Genomic DNA, 19,658 nt, shown 5'->3' with positions numbered 1-19,658 from the left:
GTCACAGGTTAAAAAACAAAACAAATCTGTTTTGGCTTTTGACTGAAAATGCTGTCTTTATGTAGGAAGACATTCCTCATAGTAAGAAGCTGAATGAGAAAACAGCATAACAGGGCCTTGATGAAGTTCATAAATCAAAATGTGTTTTTCACAATAAAATTCTTCACTTCATTATTTCAGCCTCTGAACCTTTTGTTTCTCTCAGAATGTGGATACCTTATGAATGTTAATATCATTTTTAATTAGCATTTTATGAGTCTTTTGTTGTCCATGTTTGTTGTTAGTGATTTGGTTGTTTAATAATCATGACCTTTATAATTTACTGATTTTTGTACAAGGAATTTTCATTATCAAATGAAGCTGTGTACCCGGCTTGATGAGGACTTCTTGTCAGAAAAATACTTGGTGCTACTTTGAATAATATAAAACATGTGCGAAGAAGACGGCATAACATTTACAGGAAAAAAAATGTACAACTTTTTAAGTGGATCAGTGTTGATGGTAAATGTAGTCAGTTAAACTAATAAATTCCTCAGTGTGTGCTATACTGACCAAGAAACCTCCTTCTTCCTCCTTCACGCCTTCTCATGGAAACATGTTGGTAGTGTCTACATTTACCAGGATGCATTGTGTGCTTCTGGCGCTTACGCCCATGTTGACCTTCATCACCACCCTGACCTATGACTCAGTGGTTTTCAAATAGTGTCCAAGAACCAACAGGGGTCCATTAGTTGGCTTGTAGGGGGTCCTATCTATGGTGGCTTCTGCTATAGTTAATACTTTGTTGGTCAAAACGTAGTGTTAGAAGACAAAAATATTCGTCTAGGACACCCCTGGCTACACGGAGGAGGAGGAGGCTATAAAGACTCATATAATAATTATTTTATTTATTATACGTACATACTGTTTCATATATACATAGGGTTAATCCTTTATATTTCTAAGATGCAATATATTAATGTATACATTTTCTATTGTTAAATCATCTTCTGCAATATAGTGTCAAACTATAAATTATCACTGGGAAATTTTACAGATATCCGTATATCTGTCAACATATCCAAATATCTCCATATACTTATATGTATATGTGATACATGTATATAGTGTATATAGTCTTGAGTATTTAGTTTGTTAATTTTTTTATACTCTCTCTATTTTTTTTCTTTTGTATTTTTCTTTTGTCTTTATGTTATTGCTATTCTATTTATCACTCACTCCATTTTCTAATTTCCCAATAAAGATCAGTAAAATTGATCTGATCTGATTAAAGAGCTTGTGTTTCGCCCTTGTCCCTGACTAGATCACTGTGACATCACTAGTGCCGGAGGAACAACACATTTTTCAGCAGGGACACTTGCCTTTATCGGTCAGTATGGGAGCACTGAGGAATTTATTACTTTAGTTGACTGCATTTACCACCAATACTGACAGGACATCCACATGAAACATGGTGAAATTTCCCTTTAATTCCATATTAATAAAACACCACCTGAAGCAGTATAATAAATATACAGATGAAAACAAGACTCAGTGACAGTGGTACCTCCTTTTAATAACTCAGGGCCATTGAATGAGTGACCCCTGCCTGCAGGTGCTTTCATTCCCACAGTGACTCCTGCCAAATAGCAATATATCCCTCTGAAATGTCAGCAGTAATTACTCCTGTGCTCTGAGACAACCTCTAAAATGAAAGAAAGCAGGTGGTCATCATGCTCTGCCTCCCTCACTCTGTCTGTCTGTCTCTCTTTGTCCACACATCCCCTCTGTCCTCTACGTCACTGCTGTTGGAAACCCCTTGAACTGAGCCGCTGAATCGCTGGCAGTTTTATCGAAATCTGTGCTCTCAGAGACGGTCAGGGCTCTGTGTTGTGGTTCCCTGAGTGTGTGTTTGTGTGTGTGTCAGTGTGGGCCAACTCACGGCGCAGTGAGCGGTGTCCTCTTATTGGCCACCCCCTGCTGCTCTGTCATAATTACGTGGAAGGAGAGAACAATAACAGCAGGTGGGACTGCCACACACACACACACACACACACACACACACACACACACACACACACACACACAAATAAGGTGTGTGTCGCAGCTGTAATCTCCTAAATGGAAAAAGCTTAGAGGTTAACTGGCCCACTATGTGGATAATGTAAGCTTTCTCTGAGGCTACTATCACCGTGCAAGACACTCTGTGAAGTGATAGGTTAAAGTGTGTTTGTGTGTGAGAGAGTGGCAACAGCCTCTAAATTTGTGTCACCTTAAAACATCAATATCAGTTAAAGTGTATACTATATTTAGAATATTTTCACAATTTTGCTTTGCTGTCAGACAGTATTTTCCAAATGGAAACCCTCTCTTATACAAGCCAAATATCGCTCTCTCCAAACCAACCAAACCCCATAGGCAAAATCAGGAATTTTACCTTGCAGAATTCAGGAGTTTCTAATCTACTGCTCCCTCAATCTGCAAGTTAGTTTGTGTTATTGTGTGACTTCAGTGTTTTAAAGATTCATCGAAGTCACACAATAACACAAAAATGAACCGATCGAGGCAGTGGTGCACCAACAACTCCTGTGTTCTGTGAGTTACAGAAACGACTGTTTCTGCCTGTGGAGTCTGGTTGGTTTGGAGAGAGTGATGTCTGGCTTATTCAACTGTGGATTCCTGTCAGAAAAGGTTATCTGATGGCAAAATAAAACAGTGAAAATATTCTCAGTATAACATACATTTAAAAATGATAAATTTTTTTAGGTGGATCTTTTTAAAGTACTTTTTGTGGCGGAACCTCTACAGCAGTACATTCTGGGTGAGATCCCCCCCCCACTGCTTTTGATATTCCTCCCTGTGGTCATTCACTTTTTATCCTGCATGTTATCCCTGCTCAGACTGAATAAATTAAATGAATTTCCAGTGTGCACCAGTAGATATTGGAAGTTGATAGCCATACTAGCTATTTTAAAAACAAGTTATGGATCGAGTCATGAGTGGATTGAACTCTCATATGTTACAGTGACAACGATGACTGTGACTCACACTTAAAATAACACAATAAATGTAGTTCCATTATTGGCCCTGCCATTGTCAAGTAACTGCTACTAAAAGTAACAGTAAGAAAAAGTCACAGTAAGCTTTTGTCTATATTATGACAAGTAAAATGTTTTAGAGGGTTTGCAATCTGCAAACACTCTGCTGATATCACAAAATCCTACTCAGTGATCCTTTAAAAGATAAAAAAATGGTATCGATCTACTCATCTATCTCTCGGCAAGTAATCGAATGAGCACATTTCCCAAAATGTCAAACAATTGCCTTAAGATACAACATTTTGGATGTAAACTGATCATACAGACATTTCTTTTTCTATTTCCTTCCTGGACTGAATTTGCCAATATTAATTTGAGATGCACCATCTGTGTCTTTATACCGCTGAGGGACTGGGAGATTATTTATACTTTATCTGAAATCCCGGCAATTGGACTTTCTTGTGACCCATAACCAAACCACATATTCCACACTGTGCTTGAGGCAGAGTCTGTCCAGTGTTATAAATTGATTCCACTGCCAGAGTCACACAGCAGATGCATTGAGAGACCTTCACGGGACCTTGAAGGGACAAGTAGTGCTGCCGGGGCCATAAGGAGCACACATGGTTCACATTTTAAGATGAAAGATTCAAGAGGTGCCAAGTCTGAGAACTTTAAAGAGTGGGAATAAATGCAGGGTGAGTGGAGCTTGTGAGGATTTTGTGCAGAATTGTGCAGAGAGTGAAATGATTATCTGCAGTGTACATGAATGTATATGTTCAAGTCAGATTTAAAAACGCATGCAAGGTTATTGCCAATAAATCAGCAAAATGTTTGACATGTAGTAATGTGGACCTCACTTCTCATTTGAAAAGGTAAACACACATTTATTTGGTGTTAATATTTACTATATTGATCAATAGCTCTTCTGTGTGCCTCATGGCTGAACTTATTAACTGTTATTCTCCTTATCTGACATTTGTTTTTTGAAGACTGAGACGTGGGGCTGGGATGGGACAACGGGAGGAGACAGGACACACTTCTAACTCATTTCAAAAAGTACATACTCATTTACCCTCCCACTCGTTCCCCATTGTGAAAAAACAAAGCAAAACGTCCCTCTTGGACACCCCTATATGGTAGATTTAAAAAAAGATAACGTGCCCTCTAGGTTTTAAAGGAAAGTACCAATTTTTTCTGAAAGCATTCCCTCAGAGGAACAGTTAAAATATTCATTTCCTGTGGTATTTGTAATTTGTGGTATTGTAATTTGAAATTAGACTAAGATAGGATACATGCTGTGGTACTGTTGTGTTTTCAGATTCATTCTTTAAAAGTCACCAGGTTGCAGGACTCAACGGCTCTCTTGCTCAAAATTTTACTCTGTCAGTATCCTGTTTTGGCTTGCCTGGGTGTGAAAAGTACACAAGTGTAAACTTAATCAAGCAGGTTTGTTGCCTCAACCTAACCAGTCTCTCATCTGATATGTTTCTTTAAATTGAAAGGTTAACTGGATTTTGCACATGTGTTATTGCTAACCTGAGCGTGTACTTTTCACGCCTTGGTGAGGACAAACGTGTCACTGTGATAGTGGACCAGCAGTTCTTTACCACACTTTGTTGTGATACCGAACTTATACGGATGAATAGTTCTTCTGTTGACCTCAGTTGAAGTTATAATAACCAATTCTTCCTCATGTGTGTTTGTATATCTATATTTATTCAGTTATACTATTATTAATAGTTCTTCTTTTGGTGTCATGAAAATTATTAACTGTTATTTCCACCCATCTGGTATTTGTCTTTTAGTGAGAGGAGAGGAAATGACATGAGAGGCGAAGAATAAAAAGAGCAGGCGAGACAAGAGACAGCATGAACTATAAAGCCTCTCATTTAAAAAGATAAGTATACATTTCTATTTTATGTAATTTCTGAAGTTCTGAACTGTTATTCTCTCTTATCCGCCCTCATTATCTTCCCTCTTACCCTCCTATTTCAAGAGAGAAATTTTCATTCATTTGATGTGATATACTAATTAATCCTTCATGTGTTCACCATGCCGCTGAAGTTCTGAACTGTTATCCACTCTTGTCTGTCTTTATCTTTTTCCAGATGTGTCCTGCAGCAGCACTGCAGACACTTTGTGTCCTGAACGTCATGCTGGTTCATGACAGACAGATCCAGCTGGACTCCACATCGCCACGTCTTTATTCTATTTTATCTACTCTATTCTATTCACAAAGTCAGAAAGTTTTCAGTGTCACAGCTGAATTTGTTTGCATTGCATGTTTAGGTTGTTTTTCAACCCCTTTAAATATATATATATTTTTTAAACTTTTTACAATTTATTGTTATCAAGAAATCCTATGAAAAGAGTAAAATCAGCAATGAATATATTCTTCTAACATGTCCTATCAGTGAAGTCACGTGATGATCATCCTTTATATTTGTGTCAAACCTGCTTTTTGTCTTTAATAAATCACCATTCACTGGAAAAGTTACAGTTTCTGTTTGCACCGATTGGTAGAATAGCATTTTAAATGGTTTCAGTGGGGAGTTTTAATGCCAAATAAGTAATATTCTCTGAAGCATTAAGACCAGATATACTGGATGCTCACAGTTGTAAATGAGTTCACTCCAGGTGAATGCAGTTAGGACATGTCAAAGTTAAAAATCACAAAAGAACGCTGACCAGTTTCAACCAATACTGGGTCTACTTCAGGGCATGAGTGGAGAGAGGAGTCAACCTGAGTGGAGTGTTGTGATTCCTTATATAGACAGTTTAGTGACCAGGTGGTTGAATCAAACCAGCCTATCACACACTAAAATTTAATTTTTCTCAAAGTATGTTTTGCTTAAAAAAAAAGTCAGTAAATTTGTCAAGTAAAATTTGTGATTTTTGAAAAATACTAATAATTTACTTTTAAACCACATTTGTTTTATTTTAATTTACCTTTTCATATACCTTTTAGTTTAGTTAATTCTGACTGATCTGGCATAATGAGCTGACCAACCCCCATGTCCTCCATGCTTCTCCCTTTTTACTGGTACACCCCTGCATCCCCAACACTCAATCTAAACTTGTCTAGATCTGTAGGCCACATCTCACCCAAATTCAGGTCACCATACATGGGCCATAGCAAGTCCCAATGTGGCTGAATAAGCCAACTCTCAGCCCAAACTGGCCCACATCCACACACCCAAATCCTCGCCAAATCTGGTCACTATTATTGGGCCAGAGTTGGCTGACCTTTGATGGGCTGCTGCCAGAACACAGCTGGGTGTGCCAGCACTTGGCCACAACTAACTCTAACCCTAAACTGACTACCCAGGGTGTTATTAGCATAAAGGAAGCATTGGGATAATGGTGCAAGAATATGCTATCACTTTATTTTGATTCTCCATTGTGATAAAAAAGAGCAGACTTTGAAAAAAATCCCCAGAAATGTATTCAGAGGGCAACAGCAGCACCACCATAGACCTACATGTGTCTCACTGATAAAACAAAAAAGCCTCGCACCAGTCATTGTTTTTTCCCACTAGCCTATTACACATACAGTCAGGGTTGTCGCAAATTGTAATTTGTGATTCTGGACTAGACCTGTATATATAAACCTGACTTGACAGTATGTTAGTGTCAATTATCTTGTGTCCCTGTACAAACGCATTTTGGTTAGGTGGCATGTAGAAACATTGAAACTCCGAAGTACGAGCAAACAAAGTGCCCGTGAAGGTTGCATCAGACATTAGTTGGTCTGTATCCTAGCAACCACACACACCAGCCGTCTGCGTCGTCTGGCAGGACGTTCAAAGTTTTTCCTCTAGCTTTAATAGTTTTTCTGAGTGATTTTCAGCAAAAAAAAACAGGATGGACGTATCACTCGAGGCCAAAACTAAACCGCTCGCTACCTTGTCTTCATATAGTTACATCCCACCACGACGAAAGGAACCAAAAGAAATGTCATACTTTAACAGAGAATCAAAGGTAAGATGTTGGAAGTTGTTAGAACTGTCTAGGAGAGCTAGGCTCTCTGCAAACGTATTATAATTACAGGCAGTTAAATGAAAATATTTAGATTCACTATGGTATGTGACAATATCACAACAAAAATATGTTCAAATGGTCGAAGAATATTTCCAAACTGCTACACTAATATTGTTTTAGAGGTGTTTTCTGGATAGAGGAGGTCAGGAAATTTCGTTAAGCTAAAGCTTCATCTGTCTGAATGCCGAAAGGAATGTTCATGAAATGTAGCTTGGATACAAACATGTTCCAAGTCTATACCTTTTTAACATATATATAATATAGCAGTGATACTTATTAAGGCCCCGTTCCATTTAGTGTAGCAGAGCCTTTTCAGTGAGCAAACATGCCCAATAGCAGTACCTTAACTCTGTTTAACCTGAATGCCCTTCAAGTAGTATCACTGTTAACACCTGGGTTTACTCTGTTTAGTGTGAGGGGAATTGATTATATTGATTGATATTTTATTAAATCCACATAAAGCCACAAGAATTGTCTTAAATGATTAACTGGAATAGCCTGCCACTGGTGGCTGATCCACCACAGTGCTGTTTGTTTTGCCATCACTTGAACCAATTTTGAGACTCGAGATTGGTCTGATTGTTAGCTTTGGTTCTACCTCTACCTCCTGCGCCTCGTCCTAAGTGGCACAAAATGATCCCCTTCTGTTTGAGGACAGGGTTTGAATGACAAACACCTGCTCTCTGCCTCTCCTTGGGCAGGTCCCAGAAGTCTTTGTGTATGACCAAGTGTTCCACCAGGCTGAGGGTTACAATATGAGACTGCGCCGAGATGACAGAATGCACGATAAAGGAAGAGGACTGGACATACATGATGAGGTAATGACAACAAGTGAGAGACTGTTTTATGTCTGAAGCATCTCATGTAAAACTGATTTAACTTACTGATGAATTTAAACTTGAATTATATTAATCTGAAACCTAGCCCCCACAAGATATTGGACTCCATCAATCAGACATGATTTAAAAAAAAATGTAGATCTTGTAGTCATCTGTATTCTACTGGATTTTATTTTACCCCTATCAATTGCACTGTAGCATTTAAAAACAAATACAATCTAAAATCAAAAAATATTATGGGCCGGCATAAAAATAAAAAAATGTTCCTTGTTGTTACTCTTTACACTATTTATATTCATTACTTTTAATCAAACTTTGAGCACTTTCCTGATATTGGGCTTGAATTTGGGGTGGTTATGTGTGAACATATATCGTGAAAATTATGTTCCACAAACCAGTCAGTTCTCCCATGGAAGTGGGAGCAACAGTAGCTCTTAATCTGCCCGAGTCAACTCAACAATGGGGGACTGGAGCAGTTATATCGCTCCATTCTCCTTTGACAAAAACAGAAATTTTACCTTGCAGAACATGGGAGTTGCAGGTCTACTGCTGCCTCAGTCCACAGCAAGTAATGTTTCTCTGTTTTGCAAGGTAAAACTCCTGTTTTTGTCAAAGAAGTCTGGTGAAGAAAACATAGATAGCATCTTAATTTCCCCCTTGGAAAGAGCGGTCTGACAGCAAAGTAAAGCAGTGAAATATTCAAAATATTGTGTACACATCATCGAACATTGACTTTTTAAACTGGCTTTTATATTAGGGAGCCTAAATATGTTTTGCTGCTGACTCTCTTCACGGCAGTCCACTGCAGCCTAGTGCTCAGCATCCATGCTGGTACTGCTGAGGGAGATGCCAATCAAAACATGATCTGCCACGCCTACACAGTTTTGAGAAATGGTCTAAACAGCATAATGTGGTGTCTTTTTTATCTATGTTTTTTAATAGTTATGAGCTTTTATTTTCAAACAGTTTTTGTGGATGTTTAATGAGACACTCAACTTTGATAACATGCTTTTTGACAGTTTCAAGGCAAATATCTAGCGGCTGTAAATCAACTTCAGAAATGATAGGCTTTCAATATTAATTAATATTAATTTCATAATGATCAATTGTTAAAATCTGACATATTGAAATGTATGGACACAGACATGTAAAACATATATTTACAAGAATTTCTTCCTTTTGAGTTACCCTCCATTGAATCAGTGGCACTGTGCTATTTGGGATTACTTTTATATTATGTTCCCCAAAATGACTGCATTACTTTTACCACTTTTTCCTCCAGTGGAGTTGAAGGGGTAGTTCTGATTATTTGATGTGGGGTTATATTAGGTACTACCAGATGTCAGTCAACATACCCCTAGTTTAGAGAAGCAGCAGGAGTAGCAGTGTAGGAAGCTCAGCAATGAACTGCTCTGGACAGGTTCAGCTGCAAAATGTTTAAGTGTTGTTAAAGTGTATATAGTGCTATATTTAGAATATTTTCACTGCTTTACCTTGCTGTCAGACAGCCTTTTCTGATGGGAAACTGGTGTTAGCCTATATAAGCCAAATATTTCTCTCTCCAAACCAACCAGACTTCATGGGTCAAAGCAGTCATTTTACTTCGCAGAACACAGGAATTGCTGCTCTACAGCTGCTTGATCAGTTAGTTTGTTTGTGTAATTGTGTGCCTTTTTTGGTTTAAAGGGTTAGTTCGACTTAACCAAGGTCACACAATAACACTAACAAACTAACACACTGAGGCAGCTGCAGACCAGCAACTCCTGTGTTCTTTCAACAGAGTCTGGTTAGTTTAAAAAGAATAATATTTGGCTTACATAATAGTGGTTTCCCATTGGAAAAGTCTCTAACAGCAAGGTTAAGTGTTGAAAATATGCAGAATATAGTGTACACTTAAACTGATTTACATTTTTTTTCGTTGGACCTTTTTTTAAGGTGGCTAAAATACATTTTGCTCCTGCCCTTGTTCACATTATTTCATTATACTGGAGGTGTGCTGGCCGCCATCGACTGTTGGTAATAAACTGACTACTTATAAGTACTTCACAACACCCCACATCAAATAATCCCAACTATCCCTTTAAGGATAATGTTCCAGTCCCAGAAGAATCCCATTCTTTAGCCTTCATTTAACAAAAGGCTTCTTCACAATGAGTGCACAAGTACACATTATACAGTTATTTTACAGTAAGATGTAATGCAAAATGATTGGATGGAGTGAATTAGTAGTCAAACAAATGCATTACAATTCATTCCTTTTTCTTATTACGTCAGTGCACATTGCCTTATAGCACTGACCACCCACACACTTGGCACACAGATCTCAGCACATAACAAACATTACCACCTCTACTCACCTAATAACACCTTCTCCTGGTGTTTCCCGAGCACAGAACTCGTGCAGCATCAGATAATATTAGCAATATGGACTTTGGAGTGTTTGATAGATGGAAATGTCAGTGTATTATGAAAATTATTTCTAAAAGAGCATACCAAATGTTCCATATTTATTTTTTTTTATCATGTGGTGGCTGACATGTATCTCAAAGTTTTATGACATTTGTTTATGGCTCCTTTTCATTTCCATAGAGTAATTATTCATGTCAAGAAAAGGAGCTCACAGTGAGTTTCTGGGTCACTGAAAGCAGAGAGGGCGGTGAACAAAGCAGCCACACACACTGCTGAGCTTGTAATTACAGTTTGTGGAGCATTTGGCTGACAGCTCCTGCTGAAATGGGATGTTTCTGTTCAGGAACCCACATTTGAATATGAATTAAAAAATATTTATTGTATAAACTATTGAGAGTATAATGGCAGTGTGTTATTTTTTGTTCCTGTTTAAGGCTTATGCAAATATAAACCCAGAAGTGAATCTGCCGCAGCCAGAAGTAGGTACTGTGTGTTCTGCAGATAGTCTGACACCCAGGAAGTCAGAGGCTCACGGTGTTCAAAAATCAGTTGAAAAAGCTCACACTGAGACACGCTCCTGCTCTGGGTAATAATGAGCAATACATATACTTCAGTTTTTCCTAATATAACATTATGGTGGAGCTAATAGTTTCATTTGCTATTTTCACTCCTGCCAATATTGTACCCTATTACATGGAGTGGCAAGGAAGAGACAAAATGAATGTTAAGGCAGAGAAGGAGACACAATCATCTCTTCATCTCAGCTCTGCCAGGAGTGCCAAGTACTTTTGCTTCATTTCCGATGATTATAGCTTCATAACGTGACGTCTTGCTATGACAAAAATTATACCATAACATCAAAACAGTAACAAGTTCAGCATCGAATACAGCCCTGGAAGCTGTACATCATCCCCTCCCTCTTGATGCTAAAATGCATTCACTGGGCACATTTTGGGGCTAAAAATAGTTGGATGAATCAGTGTGGCAGCACTTTTAAACGCTTGTAAACATCAAATGATAAACAACACTTTCTGAGCGTGACTGAAAACACAGTTTCACATAAACAAGCAAGTGCATGCATGGCCTGGATTCACACAGGTAATGACTGAAAGTCACAATTGTTTTTGTATCGAAATGTTTATTAATATTATTTTGTTATTATTATCTTTTTTAATGTCTTCATCAACAGTAAGAGGTGAAAGTTTTAGTTGCAGACTGTAACTGTTTAACAAGCTGATATTGGCAACTGTCTGCAGCAGATTTAGGTGATAGCTAACCACATCTGTGACCTCAACACTCCAGTCAATAGACCCTTTTCACAGCACCCATATTGACATGAAATAGCAGGATAAACACAGGTGTTACCAAGGACACTAAATGAAGTCTCAGTTTCGTGTATTAGAGCCTTTTCAGAGAGCCAACATACATAATAGCAGCACCCTCACTGTCTGACTTGAATGGAATGGAAACTTTCTTAGTATCGCTGGTAACATCTGCACTGTAAAAGTTCAGAAAACTCCTAATTCTTAAGTTTTGTCTCTTATATTTTGACATAAATTAAACAAATCTTTTGAATCTTTGAGTTTTTGAACCCCGCCCCACCAAAAAAACATCAAAAACTGTTAACAGTGAGCTGTGAACCTGATTTGTCATTATTTGGGGGCTTGAAAATCCAATGGTTGCAACTGCAAATATTCAATATTCATATTCAAGGAGTATACACAACAAATTTAATAAATAGAAATGTTGAGGGGTTTCTAAAACTCAAGTCAAAATAAATTTAATAATAAATAAATTCAAGTTTATCTGAAGAAGAAAAGTAAATCATCTCAGCAAAACATAGTAATTTATTTTTTAAACTTTTTAAACTTTGGGCTCAAAAGTAAGCTGCCTTTAATTGAGTTGTCTATTAGTCTGTGATTCAGTCACATTTAACAAACCTTGCAGAGGAAATTAAAATCAGATTTTTTCAGGTCATTGACTCCCAGCTGGTCGTACCCCGGGGGGTATGTCTGCAGTTACCTGAAAAGATTCAACACAAGTTTGAAAAAAATAGAAATTCTAATTCAATTTTAAAAAAGACCTATAGCCCATATTATTGGTTACCTAGAAAAGAATAACTTTATGACTTCCTCCCCTAAGTTCTGCATAGGGAATACTAGTATAACATGCAGAGTCAGGTCACAAATGGAGCTAAGTTGTAGCTAGTTAACATTAATAAGAAAAGCCAAACAGGCAAACATTGAATACTGAGTCCTGTGTTATACGACAGATTGGACTGTCTTGGCAAGTAAATGTGAGTCTGAAGCATCCAAACAAGCAGCTACATCATTTTATTTGACCCAAACTCGTCGAGGGGCTGTGTAGACCACAACAGCCTGGAGTTTAATTTTTAGTCACAATATTGGTCAGAAAATTTGAGAATGTCTGCCTTTTCACAGCAGACAGAGAAGAGAAATTACAGGTGTAACTAATACTGTTAAAGATGGCTCTGTTCCATTTAGGTGTTGTTAGTTAGCAGGTCAGGCTAGTAGGTAAACATGCACAATACTGACCCATATAACTGGGATGCAGCCATGATTAATGTTTTTAGTAACGCCTGTCCTTTTTCCTGCATGCCAGATGTCTTCAGTGAAAAAGATCTATCACTTGTGTCCTCCAAATTGTCCCAAACACAGGATATTGGATAGTCTTTAGTTGTTGTTGTTTTTTTGTTTTTTTTAAATATTTACTCTGAATTTTTCTGCGTTGTTGTCCTGCTCCCCATCAGGAGATGTCCCGAGTCGTTCCTGTGCGCTCCTCTTCAGAATATGGCCGTCATCCCGTCCCTGAGCTCTACCAACCGGGCCGGCAGTTCTCACGTGTGGCTTGCATACAAGCTGAATTTTTCATGAAAAATGGGATTATCTGGAATGTGGCAGAAGGATACGGATCAGTGGCCCCGATCTGAAAGCCTCAAGTCTCACAGCATGAGATCAGAGTGTGTGTTCAGTCCACACACAAGTCCAAAGTAAAAAATAATTTAATCATTAATCATCATTCAGGTGACATTTAATTATGATATTTAACTGTATTATATGATGGTAAATGGCAAGACAAACAGTTGTTTTCAGTTAGATATTATCAGTCAAAAAACTTTAACAGAACAAATCAGTGAATATGAAAATGGTGACATTTTCAAAGAAGCTCAAACCACATTTTCTAGTTGGAGGCTGAAATGGCTCCATCAGTATAAGTGTCATTTAAAGGTTCAGGTCGTGCAGACAGTCTCCATAAATCAAAAAATGTCTTCCAGTTATTGCAGCTCAATGTTGCACATAATATCAAAGATTCGAGTCTTCTGCCTTCAGTGAAATGGTTCTTTTCATGGCGAGACTGGATGTCCTGTACCGCAGGCACAACGTGAATTCTTAAACTGACAGGATTTCTCTGTTGAGCACGCCACTTAGGACTGAAACTGCAGAAGTTACAAAGAATTGCTTCAACCAAACCCACAATGAGCATGTTCATATCCACATTTACATATTCATATTTACCATTATACGTTGCCTGTATTAGATCTCCCCTCTGCTTTCTCTCATGATACTGCATGTGTTGCTTTATGTAAACACTTTTCTTTTTGTGCATCACTAACCTCTTTGATTTGCAAGTTGCTGCTGAATTATTTTTGAGTATAAATTCTGAACCCACGCAACTGAGACCAAACCTCCTACATAATAGGATGCTTTTGAGCACAGACATCTCTCATTTGCCTCTGCCTTTGTACTCTGGAAGAAATAGACCCTATATTCTCAGAAATGATACAGTGTTTGAATCTGTTTGCTGTTAGAGCCGCAGTGTTTATTTAAGAGGATTTGGAGCTAATACAGAGGGTGGTGTTTCAGAAGTAGAAAGAGAAAAACAGCTGAGTAAAGTGAGTCTGTGGTCGTGCAAATTAGTATTTGATCACAAAGGCCTTAGTGAAACAGATTCATCCTCGGAGATTTCTCCTTAGTCCTGCAGTAAATCTAAATCTAAATCTTATTTCATCAAAGTGCATTCCACCTGGACAACCTTTAGTATTACTCCATGTACTGGCTGTACAAATCATTTCTGAAAATTCATTTACAAGAGAATATATATCTGATATACTTTGATAAGGTTTTGATGAGTATTCATACGACTAAAAAAAGTATTCATAGTGACGATTGGTATTTGTATGCAGGAGGGTATATTGATGAATGTGAAAGACAGATACTAACATATCATCATGCTTTATTTAAAAGAAGAGTTTGACATTTTGAGGAGCTTATTTGCTTCCTGACAGAAAGTTAGATGACATGATACCACTCTCATGTCCGAAATGAAGCTGCAGTCAGCAGTCAGATAGCTTAACTTAGCATACAGATGGGAAAAAGGAGGAATACTTAGTCTGAAGCAGCTCCCGACTGAAAAACAGCATTTTTGGATGTGATGCAGATGATGATATTACTAAAAAACAAACAAACCAAAAAACAAATCAGATATTGATATATCAGCTGATATTCCATGGTTGGCTACTTTAATTTTATTTTGTTTTATTAAAGAAAAGCAGAGGCACTTAAAATTATAAAGATAAACCAAGTATTCTGAAATCCCTAGTAATGGAGGCAGGATATTTTACAGAGTAAAAATAAACTTTATTATCCAAAATGAAATTGGAGCACTGAAAAGGTAAACTTTCACCAGTACTTTAAAATAATTTTAAATAAGTACAAATTACAAAAACACAAATAGAAGAAAAACAATCTACTTGTTGGTTTAGTCTGTACATTAACCAGAATGTAAGAACAGATAATATGATGTTTTAGGCTAGCTATTTTACCTTAGCTAAGCTAACCAGCTGCTGTCTGTAGCCTTATTTTTACAAGACTAATATGAGAGTGGCATCAGTCTTCTCATCTAACTCTCCACCATATTAAAGATAAGTATTTTTACCAAAAATGGCAAACTACTGCTTAAAAAAAGTATCACCTTCTATTAAAGAGACTTATAGTGAACAAAACATGCAAAAACCCTTCAGTCTCTGCTAGAAAGCCTCGTCCTGCATTAGAAAAGTACGCAGTTAAAACAACCAGAGAAATATATAAAAAGTTACTAAAAATATCAGGAAAACTCATCTGTGATGCAGTGCTCACAGGAAATAATCTGCTTGTCATCCAAATTGCTCATTTTAAACAGTCCTGCAGTTTGTATGTTCACTATTTGGGTTAATTGCACAGTTCATCAGTTGTTCTGTACAGTTCTTGATTTAATGTCTCTAAAATATGTCACTTAGTCAGTGGTTGTCCGTTTACTCAGTGATAGAAAAAGGGGCCTTTAATGAAGTGTACTGAAGCTGGGGAGCGCAGTATTACTAACACATTCTGTATGTCTGATGACTACAATAAATACATCTGCCAAATGAAAACCTGCATTTGTCTCGAATATTTCAAACTAATGATCTTACGAGCCTTTGAGTCTATTGTGACTACATCCTGTGAGTGTTTATAATGTGACGAGCCTTTCATGGCGCACTCGTGTTTAAAGCCCTAAAACAAACACACGGAGACGGAGGATGTCAATTTATATACAAATGTTTAATGAATAACAAAAGGATGGCAGTGAACATTTAAACACATTGCTGTTCGTTTGCTTCCAGATGAATTATAAAAAAGAAACCTCTACCTTCCTCGTGGATACTGTGCCTGAGTCCACCTCCTCTTCAGTGGGACACAAACGCAGCTCTAAAGCTATAAATACAATTCACAGGTTTTGGCAAACTACCCATCACACTAGCGATTTGCTGGCATCGACTGCTCTATATGACAATAAACTATTGTAACATCCATTTAGAATAAAATGGAACAAACCGGCTCACAGTGCCAACCAGGCAGATATAAAAAAAGCACAGCTCGACAGGCAGCTCAGTTCGCTCAAGTGTAAGGCTCTGAAGCATGGGTAATTACCTCCACACCACTACTATTGTACAGACGGGTGACTGTGGTCCTCGAGAGCTGCACTAATTTAGCAAACCTCTCTTCAGTCAGGCACTCCTTTAGACAGTGAAGAGACTCCTCAGAGTCACGTCCTTGTTACACTTGATCTGTGAAAACCATCCAGAATGCAGCGTTGAAGGACCGTGGCGGTGTGCCTCGGCCCTGCTCTACATTGTGTTGCTAAGGACAAAACTGGTTCTTGATGATTCTCTATCCATTGTACTGCTGGCTGCTGGTAATGGGTTTTAGTAACGGAGCATGACGAATCACTTCTATGGCCACTTGTGTGTGTGTGATTGTGTTTTCAAGTCTTATTTGTTTGGTTAGCGTGGCGTGCTCAAGGCATCACGGTCCCTTGTGACAGAGATCGGGTCATCTCCGTGTGAACGAAGTAGGTCTTCAGCTCTCCTTTGCCCTTCACGTTGATGATGCCTCGACACGAACACATGTACCCTAGTGTTGATAAGATATGACTTGTCTCCTCTGTTACCTGCACACAAAGGAACAAATATGATGAGGATGAGAATAAGAAGTTTACTAACTGGAAGATGCGCACGTGTATTTTTGCGAGACACCCCACCTGTATTTTTCCCAGAACCCCAGTGGTCTCCATCCTACTGGCCACGTTCACACTGTTTCCCCAGATGTCATACTGAGGTTTCTGAGCCCCGATGACCCCTGCAATCACTGGGCCATGGTTTATCCCTAGAAAAAAAAAAACACCAAATCACAAATAACATTTGTTATTCATTAGGTATGTTATTCTGTCATTTTTCTCAAATCAAAATGTAGACAGCGTTCTCTTGCTCTACATTATAACATCCTTCTTCAGTAAAATAATAACAACAAATCATCTAGGGCCGTCAAGACCATTTGTCTTGTATACCTTTTTTAAAAAAACATGTTTATCTTTGAAGCCTCTGGCTTATAATAGCTACAATTATTCAAGTGCCTCAGAAATCAATTTAAGTTAAACTTTATTTCTATAGCACCAAATCATATCAAAGTTATCCCAGGACATTGTTCAAAGACCGTAGTCTTTATGAACCAAAGTGTTCATACCAAGAGCAAACACTGAGCCAACTGTGGCAAGGAAAAACTCGGGGTGGGGGGCGACTCAGTCATACTTTCCTCAAACTTGCGGTCATTATTTACTTATATACTTTTCTATTATTGTAATTATGAGTCTGAAGAAAGACGAGGACAAGAGGAGAGACATCAGTCGCTGTCTTTTCCATCCCCACCTCCAAAGTCACAACAGTCAACTAACTTGACAAGAGTTAAGCAGCTCTGTGTGTATAAACTTGCGCTCTTCATTCTGTTTACAGATATTATTCCATGCACTCAAATCATATGCACATCTGATATTTACATGCACAGGTTTTGAGAATAATTAAACACCATATATAATTTATTTATTGCTCTTTATCAGTATTTTTCTTCAAAAAACTCTCCTCAGAAAAGATTCAAATACTGATTTTGACACTGATTACCATGCCAACAGTAGAAGCTTTGAAGCATTCGGGTCAGGTCTAGTATCATCAGCTTTAATTTTTGCTAAATGCTAAATGCTAAAAAAAATCACATATTTATCTCATATTTCTGCTGCAAAGAAACATTCTCACCAATTCGGAGCCTGAAGTCGTTGAAGGAGTGTTTGTTGATGACATCCAGCTTCCCCACAAGAGCAAAGGCAAACTCCACCATGGTGCCGATGTGCATGTACTGTCTGTCATGTTCCTGTGGGGAATATAGAGGAGGAGAAAATAACTTAAAGGTGTCATCTGGCCCACGATAGATCTCAATGTGTCAGTGTTAAATTAACAGTAATAACTGGGGATCACTGTAAATACATGAGACTATGATCACCATGATTGATATTGCTTATGTCTAAAAAAAAAATGAACGCTTGCATCCTGCTGCATCTTCAATCCAGTTTTCTCTCTGACTTGACTGAAGAAGATAAACACTTCAGAGCTGTTTATTTATAGCTCTGAATGAAATGAAAAGAACACAGTTTCTTTTCTGTTTTGTGCTGCAAATCAATACTTTTTTTCTTCTGTGCAGCAACTGACTGTTGTGAAACCCCTCCTCCCAACGCTGATCATCCAATCATGGTTTAGCAACACCAAGAGACCTTGACAGCGCCGACAAGCTTTGGATTTTTTTAACATGTTCAAGTGATATGTTTTGGGCACTTTTAAACTCAGCTTTTAAAGGGACACTAATTAGGGTTATTTAATATGGAGTAGTATGTACTTATCCTTAGTCAGTATGTTATCTGTTTTGAATCTTTTCACCACTTTACTCTGCCATCAGACTGCTTTTTCAGACAGGAAATCGCTGTTAAATAAATTAAATATTGCTCTCTCCAAACTAACCAAACTCCACAGGTGAAATCAGCAGTATTACTTTAAGGAACATGGGAGTAAATGCAGTGTAAGAAGTACAATATTTGCCTCTGAAATGGAGCGGAGTTGAAGTATAAAGCAGCATTGAGCTGAAACACTAAATTACATCAAAATGTACCTAAAGGGACAGTTTAACCCAAAATCAAAAATACATGTTTTTCTCTTGCCTGTGGTGCTATTCATCCATCCAGATAGTTTTGATGTGAGCTGCATTTTTGAAGATATCAGATGTAGAGATGTCTGCCTTTTCTTGAATATAATGGGACTAAATAGCAAAGAAACATTTGTAAAACTCAACAGCAATGTCTCTTTCCAGAAACCATGACCCGGTAACCTCGTTTTGAGCAGTTTAATGCAGAAAGTCTTTCCGTGATAGAATCTACATGAAACTGCTCAGGTCTGAGGATTATCTTCAGTAACCGAGTCATGATTTCTGAAGAGACACTGGTGTTGATTTTTTTCAAATGTGTTTTTTGGCACTTCAAGCACCGCAAGTTGAGTGCCATTTAGTTCAATTTAATTGGAGAGAAAGCAGACACGGTGAATATCTCAAATATCATAATTTATCAAAACTTGCAGCTCACACACCGAGACAACTGGATGGATGAATAGCACGGCAGGTAAGAGGAAAAATGTGTATTTTTGATTTGGGGGTGAATTGTCCCATTAAGTATTAGACTTGGGCAAATGTACTTCTACCACCGGAGAATGAGTGCACGAGTGTGTAACGGCATGCCTGTGCGCACTCTGGTCCTAGTGTCACGTTGAGTCCTGTTGCAGCCATGTAGGTGCTGCCGATGGTCTTTATCTTCTCCACTCCGCTGAACTTGGGTTTGGACAGCAGCTGCAGGACACATCAGGAACACAATTGCAATTATTTTGAGTAACTAAAAAACTAAACCCGACCTTCAATCAGTATGAGAGTGAGTAGCTAATGGGTGA

At 38.1% G+C, this 19,658-nt stretch overlaps 2 protein-coding genes across 3 annotated transcripts in view; one reads left to right on the top strand and one right to left on the bottom strand.

The window, feature by feature from the left end:
- Positions 1–6,817: 6,817 nt before the first annotated feature.
- Positions 6,818–13,263, top strand: cfap90 (cilia and flagella associated protein 90). Its single transcript, XM_084739178.1, has 3 exons — positions 6,818–7,001; positions 7,763–7,879; positions 13,080–13,263. The coding sequence occupies exons 1-3, from the start codon at positions 6,885–6,887 to the stop codon at positions 13,257–13,259; spliced, it is 414 nt and encodes a 137-aa protein (XP_084595304.1). The 5' UTR covers positions 6,818–6,884; the 3' UTR covers positions 13,260–13,263.
- A 2,624-nt stretch (positions 13,264–15,887) lies between these two features.
- The window catches only part of adcy2b (adenylate cyclase 2b (brain)), a 64,713-nt gene continuing 60,942 nt past the window's right edge, over positions 15,888–19,658 (bottom strand). For both annotated transcript variants that reach the window (XM_084738750.1, XM_084738751.1), the window contains exons 22-25: positions 19,453–19,560; positions 17,931–18,045; positions 16,886–17,010; positions 15,888–16,795 (exon numbers count right to left, since the gene is read on the bottom strand). In XM_084738750.1, coding sequence (XP_084594876.1) covers positions 16,643–16,795; positions 16,886–17,010; positions 17,931–18,045; positions 19,453–19,560 — 501 coding nt within the window. In that variant the 3' untranslated portion in view covers positions 15,888–16,642. The remainder of the gene's footprint in view (positions 16,796–16,885; positions 17,011–17,930; positions 18,046–19,452; positions 19,561–19,658) is intronic.

This window comes from Lutjanus erythropterus, chromosome 16 (assembly GCF_056507025.1).
Source record: "Lutjanus erythropterus isolate fLutEry1 chromosome 16, fLutEry1.hap2, whole genome shotgun sequence".
Taxonomy (NCBI): domain Eukaryota; kingdom Metazoa; phylum Chordata; class Actinopteri; order Lutjaniformes; family Lutjanidae; genus Lutjanus; species Lutjanus erythropterus.
The sequence above is the reverse complement of the archived record's forward strand: the minus strand, read 5'-3'. Positions and strand labels throughout refer to the sequence as shown.

Bases quoted from the DNA above. Each gene is read 5' to 3' on its own strand.
- cfap90 (XM_084739178.1), top strand. From the start codon at position 6,885: ATGGACGTATCACTCGAGGCCAAAACTAAACCGCTCGCTACCTTGTCT. The intron at 7,002-7,762 runs GTAAGATGTTGG...CTCCTTGGGCAG, and splicing joins ACTTTAACAGAGAATCAAAG to GTCCCAGAAGTCTTTGTGTA. The intron at 7,880-13,079 runs GTAATGACAACA...GCTCCCCATCAG, and splicing joins GACTGGACATACATGATGAG to GAGATGTCCCGAGTCGTTCC.